Source organism: Schistocerca cancellata, chromosome 10 (assembly GCF_023864275.1).
Source record: "Schistocerca cancellata isolate TAMUIC-IGC-003103 chromosome 10, iqSchCanc2.1, whole genome shotgun sequence".
Classification (NCBI taxonomy): Eukaryota; Metazoa; Arthropoda; class Insecta; order Orthoptera; family Acrididae; genus Schistocerca; species Schistocerca cancellata.
The window spans coordinates 226,418,730-226,429,512 of NC_064635.1; the positions used below are offsets into that span (position 1 = coordinate 226,418,730).

General features: G+C 42.4%; 1 protein-coding gene across 9 annotated transcripts in view; it reads left to right on the forward strand.

The window, feature by feature from the left end:
* LOC126106362 (zinc finger protein 501-like) overlaps positions 1 to 1,177 on the forward strand; it is a 246,656-nt gene extending 245,479 nt beyond the window's left edge. For all 9 annotated transcript variants that reach the window (XR_007523338.1, XR_007523337.1, XM_049912623.1 and 6 more), the window contains one exon: positions 975 to 1,177. Coding sequence is in view for 7 of the 9 variants with exons in the window: in XM_049912623.1 (XP_049768580.1) it covers positions 975 to 996 (22 nt within the window). In the remaining 2 variants the exon portion in view is untranslated. The remainder of the gene's footprint in view (positions 1 to 974) is intronic.
* The last annotated feature ends 9,606 nt before the right edge of the window (positions 1,178 to 10,783 follow it).

Sequence of the window (10,783 nt, forward strand, 5' to 3'; positions counted from 1 at the left end):
GTCGCGACACCACTGGAGGCGGGCTGCACGATGTTGGGGCGTGAGCGGAAGACGCCCTAACGGTGTGCGGGACCGTAGCCCAGCTTCATGGAGACGGTTGCGAATGGTCCTCGCCGATACCCCAGGAGCAAGTGTCCCTAATTTCCTGGGAAGTGGCGGTGCGGTCCCCTACGGCACTGCGTAGGATCCTACGGTCTTGGCGTGCATCCGTGCGTCGCTGCGGTCCGGTCCCAGGTCGACGGGCACGTGCACCTTCCGCCGACCACTGGCGACAACATCGATGTACTGTGGAGACCTCACGCCCCACGTGTTGAGCAATTCGGCGGTACGTCCACCCGGCCTCCCGCATGCCCACTATACGCCCTCGCTCAGAGTCCGTCAACTGCACATACGGTTCACGTCCACGCTGTCGCGGCATGCTACCAGTGTTAAAGACTGCGATGGAGCTCCGTATGCCACGGCAAACTGGCTGACACTGACGGCGGCGGTGCACAAATGCTGCGCAGCTAGCGCCATTCGACGGCCAACACCGCGGTTCCTGGTGTGTCCGCTGTGCCGTGCGTGTGATCATTGCTTGTACAGCCCTCTCGCAGTGTCCGGAGCAAGTATGGTGGGTCTGACACACCGGTGTCAATGTGTTCTTTTTTCCATTTCCAGGAGTGTATTTGTATTCACTCAAACTTAGTTTAACACAGTAAAATGAATAGGAAAGTCGTTTTTTTTTTAAAAAAAAAAAGAAAGCTATACCAGAAAGCTGTTGTATGTCTCAGTTATTAGTATTATCCAAATAACCACATACATATTTATCATAAAGTAACTATCTTTGCTGTACAAGAACATAGGTTTTTTCATTCAGTTAACATGAACCTTTAGTTATTGAATCTAAATAATCATAATAGTGGAGGGTGTGGCTGGCAAATTATGTTTTTAAATTTCTCTTGAATTGTCATGTGTCATTCTTTTCTTTCTTTCAGAAACGACTCTGCTCACCAATGAACCAATTACTACAGAGACTGTCCATTGGGGACTTTATTGGTACTTGCAAGGGAACAGCCAGCACCATTATTACAAGGATGTGTATGGCACTGGGCAACATGCACAAGAGACAGTTTTTTAATTATTTCAGTTCTCTGATGTAACTAAAATAAAATAAAATAAATGTACATGGATTAATATATTTTTTATTCTGACTTTTATTTTCTGATCCTAATTATATGCTCTATGATCCTTTTTTAACCAATACAGTTCTTTCGCCCTCCTCTGGTTCTTGTCAAGCTATTTTTGGAGGAGTACCATCGGCAACTCTGCCAACTCTTTCACATTTGAGAACAGCTTTTTTTTTTTTTTTTTTAAACTGACAGTTCTAAGCTGAGATGACAACAAAAGAAGGAAGAACACAGGGAAGGTACCAGGCCTCTGGTTACTTCCTTTTCCCCTCCCAGATTACCTACAGGTGTTCGAGATGATTGCACAATCTGTAATTATGTATGAAACAGATTCTCAAACATTTATGACGAGATACAATAACAGTAGCTTCCAGTTTGATATGTGCCTTAGGTACATTTTCACCCCAAGATTATAAAAAAAGATAAAGAATGCTTATTGTAAATAGAATTCTACATCTTATTCTTCATATATACCCTCAATACAATTAATAATCATCACATCACAGAAACATGATTTATATACGTGGATGAACTGCAAAGGTGAATGCACAAATAGTGTTCAGTAATTTAGTAAACGTGTTTTCCGTATAACATCCATTGCTGCTGTAATGAATGAATCATTCTAAGACGTAAATACAACAGCAAGCAAGCCAGTAACACCTTTCAGAACTTTCAGTCAAATCAGTCTCCATGACGTCTGTGTTGTCAGTTTCTTGGACGGATTGTAAAGGCCAACTATTTCACAGTTGTTTCTATTTATGTGCGCTCTTGCAGTTCAATTCACTATTTACCCTACAGCTACATTTGATGGAATACTGTTATGTAGAAATGTTGCATGTGAATCGAACTGACTGTGACGTCCTTCTGTTGACAACTTTATCAAATCGTGTATTTCATTGCAAACAATTTGGAACTTACATATGGGACGCCATCAATCTGTAGCCTCTGCTACCTTTCCTGTGGATATTATTTATGTGTTTCTTTCTGTAAGTAATTGTGGCGACTAAACGCGGTCTGGCGGTCGGCAGCCGCGATCTGTGAACGAGGTTCGTGTGCAGGCCGCGAGGAGCGCTGGCATCTACTTACTCTTTGCCGCAGCGCGAGAGCGTTCCATGAAATTTAAACGATGTGCCGTGTTATAATTGTTCCGTTGTTGATTTCACAGAACGTTTATGGGGAGTTCTACCCATAGAGTAAATATCTCTGGAGTGAGCATTGCGTTCTGCGTATGTTGTCAACATTAAACCACGACTGTCGCGTGTTTTCGGGCCTTCGCTGTGCCTGTGTGCTTCTGCAGCGTTTGAAGTTTATAATATCAAGAGTTTTTGTTGTGTTTCACCGTTTGTTGATAGTGTAATAGCGATGGTGAATTACTGTTGTTGCTACGGATGCAAAGAAAAATATGTGAAAGGAGGGATAGTAACTTTTCATGGGTACATACCATGTAGCTCCAATTATAGCCATCATATTAGTAAGAGACACTATATGTTGAAAAATATCGAGACGCATTATAATTAAGGCTTGATTCTGCAGACCTATTTTTCTACGATTTTATGACTATATAATAGATTTTACGGCTCGTACAAAAGCTGGAAGAGAGTTGTCAGAAATTTAGGTGCCTTTTCTTCTTAGAGGAAGAATGACTTTAAGAGCATCATGCAACTTCAGTACTCTCTCTACATCAACAAAGGTAACCACCTTGTTTTTCTGTGCGACAACACTGCATGATACTCTATATGTCGACAGACCCACAAAACTCCTTTAGACGCTCCGTTCGTACTGTTTATATGGAGAAGTAACTGAAAAGTTTAATTACGAAGGTTTCTACGTCAACACGCATCACGTCAGTGGCTGTCTTGGTAGCGTTGTGTAGTTTGTGACCGGGACACCCAATACCTAAAAGATTTTCGTTTACTTCACTTATCAGTCTAGCAAATACATTGTTTGTACCTGCTAGTCGCACTCCTCTAAAATTAGTGTTAGCATTCTCACCACAAAATGCAATACACTTACTGTTATCAGTTTCATTTTCTTCTGATGCAGTAATGCAGTATGTACTTACTGTAGAGATGGTTCCATTTAGCAGTGGAACTAATTTAAGCAGTTTCACTTGAATGCCATTCTGAGGTGTAAAATATTGAACAATTAATGGAAATATTTTTTTTCGGCCTTGTGATAACTCGCATCTGTAGCTGTTGAATAACAGCGAACCAGTGAAAGATCGTCGCATATTGGTTTGACAATGTCAATGCCAAAACTGCTTTCAAAAGTGCTGTCGTTTTGATTCTGCCCTACTCTTCGCTGTGACACAATCGTTAAAAAGATTGGAGCTTAGCGTAGAAGTACAGGCTACAGATTTGAAAGACATATGATAACACATTGTTCATTCCGCTGCTGCTACTGATTGGTTCTGTTTTGATGGTTTTGAAATAAAAAAGATGTCTATTTTTTTGAAGTGTAGCAGAGCACGTGTTTGATTTATGCTTTTGGCTGCCTAAATGATTTGTAATATCTGCTCTTCCTCCATGTGAAATGGAAACATATGACTTAGATATTCCACGATCCGCTTCATAGTAACGTCTTCCGCGTTTGATGAAAGACCATTCTTCTGTACATTTTTCTTGAAAGGAACACTTTCGGTTTGGCATTTGGAGCTCACTTCACACACACGCAAAAATGAAGTAAGCACAGTGAGCCTCGGACAGAGAACAACGTAGCTGCAATGTCTTAACTGAACTGAAACCTAAGACAAGAAGCGTTATGCGCAATAGAGGCCCTTGACACACGCTGGCAGGTGCAACAGTGAAACAAAAGTCATTATTTTGCATAACAGTGACAGTTAAAATACAAATCCAATCCAGCATTTGGCAAGAAATAGACGGTGTGAGAGTATTTCTTTGACATCACAAAACCGGGACTAAACATTTTTTTAATCCGGTACTTTCCCGGAAAATCGGGGCGTCTGGCAACCCCACCCATGCCTGAATTAGACCTTAGCCATTTGCTCTACTGGTGATAACAATGGTGAATATTGTCGAAACCTTGCATTTTCGTCAAGAATTAACGCGCCAAGTGAACCAAGAACAAGATACCAGTTGTACCCAACCCACGTTTTCACCAGCCTGAGCTTCGTTTCGCCGCTTTCACCTCCCTCAAAGATAAAATCGAGTTGCACTGGCGAAGATTTGATGCGGTGCTGGAGACCCGAGTGGAACTGCAGAGTGTACTAATATCCCTAATGACTTTAACAATGGGCAACAGCCTTGCTGCAGTGGCTACACCGGTTCCCGTGAGATCACCGAAGTTCAGCGCTGTCGGGCGTGGTCGGCGCGTGGATGGGTGACCATCCAGGCCGCCATGTGCTGTTGCCATTTTTCGGGGTGCACCCAGCCCCGTGATGCCAATTGAGGAGCTACTCGACCGAATAGTAGCAGCTTCGGTCAAGAATACCATCATAACGACCGGGAGTTCGGTGTGCTGACACCACGCCCCTTCTGTCCGCATCCTCCTTGAGGATGACGCTGCGGTCGGTCGGTCCCGATGGGCCACTTCTGGCCCGGAGACGGAATGGTATTCCAGTGGTATTTCAGTCTTTAACAATGAAATACGGAAACAGCCGTGCGGTTGAGACGTTATTTTATTTTATTTTTAATAACCAGTTTTTTGTAGTGTATATCGAGGTGAACTACAGCAAGCTTTGTAGAAAGTTGCAGGTAATAATAATAAAAGCAGTTAAAGCTACAAAATGAAAGTACCAGCGTTAAGATGAATCTCTGTGCACATCGAGCACAACATTATTAAATATGTGTACATACTTGTTAGTCATGAAATTATTTAACATCACGGATTTATAAGAGAACATGCAAAACAGAACTAGTCAGCATACAATCAGAAGCTCCGACGAACAAAGCTTGTCTTTTTTAATACAAAAAATCCGACGTAATTCTTATAGACGAGAAAACCCCTAGTATATATCTCGACCCATCCTCATTTAAAGTAAAATATCACACTGTAATCTGTCAAGTAAAGTATAATAATGCTCTTATTTAAGTCCTATCACAACTAGTGATATAATTAGTTGTCACAGCATCAAAAATGCAACTTGAAGCAGAACCCAATGACAAACAACATATTAAGAGAAAAACGGACTGCAACGAGCACGCGAAGAATACTTTACTCACAAATGTCTTGCGGGCATGCGTTATACACCAAATCGAAGTAAAAATATATGACTCGGCGGTCTTTATATCACCCAGCAAGCGCACACTACCACGGTGAAACAAACAATGATCTCAAATCCAACTTCACTAATAGGAGTCTTCCAAATTATCATCCGACAATATCATAATATTTTCCCGGGAGTATAAGGCAACACCCTAAGAACCTATCTATAAAATGACGAACCCAGCTAAGTAGGAACTGATACATAGGAAGTAGATTTTTATGTTAAAAAGAGGGACGAGCTTTGTTCGGCGGAGCGTATGACTATATATTGTCTAGTTCTGATCTTTTTAATGATTTGCATGTTCTCTTATAAATTCGTTATGTTAAATAGTTTCGTGACTACCAAGTATGTACACGTGTTTTATTCTATTGTGCTGGGTGTAACCAGAGACTTGTCTTAACGATACTACGGGGTGGTCTCTCCGCAGAGCCATGTGATTGTTAGCAGCGCTTGCCGTATGATTGTTCGCCTGCCTGGGTTACTTCCCTTCAAGTGGACTCTCCCAACATTCCTCTGTTTATTTATCTCTGCCAGCGTCATAGTATCGTTGGTGTGTGTCGTTACGTGTTGGCGTAGAAACTTGACTTTAGTTCCTTTGTTCGTTTGTTTCGTTTTTGTCACTGTTAAAATGCTAACCAATGAAGAACGTGTGTTTTTAGTCGAACAAGTCTTCAAAGATGGCGACAAATAAACAGTTTCAGTTCGTCAAACATTTAATTCAGTTTTCCCGGAGACACTCCCACATCGCGATACTGTGCGAGATTTGATTCATAAATTTCAAAGATGCGCCGAGAAGTGGCTGCCCTAGCGTTCTAAGTTCTAGGGGACTGATGACCTAAGATGTTAAGTCCCATAGTGCTCAGTGCCATTTGAACCATTTTTGAAACCACGGCTCATCAGTGAAAAACGTTTCATTAAGAATATCCCTGAAACTTCCTGGCAGATTAAAACTGTGTGCAGGACCGAGACTCGAACTCGGGACCTTTGCCTTTCGCGGGCAAGTGCTCTACCGACTGAGCTACCCAAGCCAACACCTTCTGACATACAGGCCTACCAGCCAAGACGAGTAGGCCATGTGACGTCACTTCCACTAGGCGAGTGGTGGAAAGATAGATTTTGCTACAACTAGCGCTGCTGGTGGCCAGAACTGGATCTAATAGCCATACCAACCGTGCAACAGAAGGCACCGGTAGAATACATTGTTCGCTTAATTGAAAATGAGTATATGAAGCACAGCAATAAAAAGTAGCGCCGTTTACAAAGCAATATGCGATAAGAAATCTGCACCGCGAGATGCTGTGCTTAATTTGTGTGGATTTACCTTTATAAGCAATTAGAAATTCTGTGTTTATGTTGGCTAACCTACCGGGGAAACAAAACTTGTGTTCTGTTTACTTTCAAAGTATAGTAGTTGATTCGTCGAAATTACATGTTCGTTTAACTCTGATTTAATCGTTCGAAATGGTGTATAAGTGTTGTGTTCCACGTTGCATTAAGGAATAAATATACTGAGAAGCAGTGGTTAGAATACCCAGTTCTTTGAGTAGATTTATACATTATGTTCTTGAATTTACACCACAAATGAGTCTTATTTCACACTTTTGCATTGGTTAAATGAGCGTTTGTAATTAAACTTTTCACTGTGACAATATCTCCAATATCTATGCGATCGTTGATGAGCCGTAAAATGAATTACATCTTTGTCCCAGTAATAAACTTATGATCACTACAATAATTTCGTCATCCTGTCTGTTAACTGTTACGAAGTATCTCCGTTAGTGTCATTTCCTGACTAATGGATCTAGGTTTCTGTAGCGACGTTTTTCTTAACAAGTAAGTCAGATTTTGCATACGATTTTAAACACAACAGAAGGAGATCACACTGTGTTGTAATCAGTGTGCCACATTGCGCGCGACGTCATAAAAGGGCGGCACAACTTGTCTGTAAAGGGCAAATTTAACGATCAGTGAATCTGGTACGGTTTCACGAAAAGAAATACACGTTCATCGGCTCTAGCGCACAGGCTGTCTTGCAGCGGCAGAAGGTGTTAGCCTAGCGCTGATGACGTGATGACAGGCCGTGAGGCCTGTGTATCAGAAGGTGTTGCCCAAGCACGACTCACGCCCCGTCCTCACAGCTTTGCTTCTGCTAGTACCTCGTCTCCTTTCATTTTGTTGAACGAAATTTTTGAACCATTGACAATAATGCAGTCTCTTGCCATGATCAGTATTTTTCAGTTCTTGCACGACTGTCACTTTGTATGGGAAAAGTTCTAATTTTTTTCCTTACAGCTGTGTGGGCCGTTCCGACAGTAATATCGATTTCCTGGGCGTATTTTCTTACTGACTTGTTCGGACTAGTGGACATCACACACATCCATGCCCGAGGCAGGATTCGAACCTGCGACCGTAGCAGTCCCGCGGTTCCGGACTGCAGCGCCTAGAACCGCACGACCACCGCGGCCGGCAGCCATGGTTTCATTTATCCAGGTACATGAACTCGCAAAATTCTCGTATGTGGTGTAATGGAAATCCATTGTGTAGTCACGAGGAACCACTTCATTCTGTGAAAACAGGAGTCTGGACTGCAATTTCTAGACGTTGGATTGTGGATCCCGTATTTTTCAGCGGAACAGTAAACTCACAACGGCACTGCAGTGATATTCTGTACCCATTCATAGGAGAACTTGTGTTAAGTGAAATACTGAATGGTTATTTACAAGAAGATGGTGCAACAGCGCATACAGCTCGTGTTTCAATGTCACTGCTTGCTGATGTTTTTGGTGATCGCATAATTTCAGAGGGACTTTGGCCCCCACGATGGCCTGACTTTTTCTTCTGGGGAGCAGCGAAAGTAACTGTCTATAAACCAAACCCGTCCGAATCCATCGATGAATTGAAAACTGCACTATTCACTTTCACTGCTTCTGTTACAGAAGAAATGTTACAGCTTGTGTTTGGAAACATGACTAGACGAATCGAAGTGTGTATTCAGCAACGGGGAGGGAGGGGGGACACTTGCAACATTTAATGTGAAAATTTGTAAGTAATAATGAATATTCAATAAATTAATAACCTGTATTTCACTGAGTTTCATTTCGGTATATTCACTGCGGCATACGGCACACGCGGCTAACAATCATACGACACTGCGGAGACTTTTTGAACACCCCGTACTTTTATTTGTAGCTTTAAGTATTTTTATTATTACCTGTCAGTTTATGTAGAGTTTGTTGCAGTACACCTTGATGTATGCTGTGAGTATACGCTTTTTATTACCTAAGAGCCTGAAGTTGGCATAATGGAATGACGAAACTGGTAGTAAAATGAAAATAAAATAACACCTCAAATGCACGAGTGTTGGCGAATTTGATTGCCAAATACTGGACCAGCCGCTGTCTTATATCCACAATGGATCGACAGAGACCCTAAAGCCTGTCTCCGTAGCTGAGTGGTCAGCGCGAGTGACTGCTTTCCGGAGGAGCTGGGTTCGATTTCTTGTACTGACAGAGGCGTTTCCTTGATAGTAGGAGTGGAACTAAGTGCGTTCAGCCTTGTGAGGCCAATTGACGAGCTATTCGACCGAGTAGTAGTATTTCCAAGTCACGGAAATTGACAACGAGTGAGAGAGTGGTCTGCTGACCCAGCAACCCCTACATTCTGCGTCAAGTGATTGGGTTGTCAGAGGATGACACGGCGGTCGGTCGGCACCGATGGGCTCGCAAGGACCTGTGGACGGGATTCAGGTTCCTGAACGCCATAACAGTGGAAGCAGCTGAAAGAGCAGGAAGCAAGTAAGTCGCCAGGTCCAGATGGAATCCGAGAAGCTTTTATGGAGAATATTCTGCAGCAAGGCCCCTTACTTAGCTTGCATTTATCGCGAAGCTCTCGCACAGTGAAAAGTCCCAAGCGACTGGGAAAAAAAGGACAGATAAAAGAATGGATCAGCATAATTACAGACCAATATGCTTAATTTGGTTTGCTGCTGAATTCTTGAACACATTCTTAGCCTGAATGCAATGAATTTGCTTAGAAAAGCTTCTCTCCGCAAATCGGTATCGATTTAGAAAGCATCGCTACCGGCCGCTGTGGCCGAGCGGTTCTACGCTCTTCAGTCCGGAACCGCACTGCTGCAGGTTCGAATCCTGCCTCGGGCATGGATGTCCTTAGGTTAGTTAGGTTTAAGCAGTTCTAAGTCTAGGGAACTAATTACCTCAGATGTTAAGTACCATAGTGCTTAGAGCCATTTGAATTTTCGTTCCGGAACTCTCGGACCCGAGGTGATGCAAAACTTTTTTTGATGTATATATATTCACATGTCATAAATTGGCAAATGTAATTACTTTACCCAGCCTCTGCCTCATGCCAGAATAGTTACCCTGTGCAGCAGCTGTTGCTTTATTCGTGTGTGCCTTTAATCTAATCTGAAGACACACAGTAGCAATATGTTACCTTTGACCCATAAATGTCTTCACAGTCAATGGCAGAGACTAGTGTATGCGCTTTGCCAAATACATTGCCTTGTTCACCAAAGAAACAACAAATAGAATTAATAAGACTGCCATAAAATGTTTTGAGTTTAAGGTAAATCTAGAGCAGAACGAAAGCATTTTTCCATACGCTGCACTATTGTAAACACTGCTGCAGATGCGTGAAGCGAAACACCTGTCAACCTTTATAGTGAAGGCAGCTGGATTTGCCACAGGAGTTCTGCAGTAAGCGTGAGCATCTGGTCACTTGTTGCGAACAGTAATAAGTTCTTTGCACTCGGCACATCTTAATATTTGCATAATCTTTTTCACAATATTATCCTGGTATTCACTGAGTAATGCTGAATCAAGAGCATCAAAGTAACTAATATCTTCATTATCATTAGTGAACCTATCACTTTGCTTCTTGTGGGACATGTTTTCTGTTATCATTTGAAGAAAACTGCTGCAGAATCGCATCGAATGCTTGTCAAAGCTTTTGGCGAACATGCTCTTGGGAAAACATACTGATTCGAGTGGTGCAATAAATTCAAAACTGGGGATTTTGACGCGAGAATCGACGAGCGCGGGAAACAACGGGAAAGGTGGGAACTGCAGGCCTCACTGCACGAAGATGATAACTCAAACTCAACAGGAGCTCGCGGAACAATTGCATCTGACACAGAAAGCCGTTTCTCTTCGGTTGAAAGCTATGCGAAAGGCGCAGAAAGTGGGAAAATGGGTTCCGCATGAACAGAATGAAATACAACAATGAAATCGAAAGACCACTTGTAAAATTCTTCCCGCCAGATACAAAATAAAGTCGTTTCTCCATCGAATAGTGACAGGTGATGAAAACTGTATATATTTTGAGAATTCTAAGCGTCGTAAGTCATGGACGAATCCAGGCAAACCATCGACAT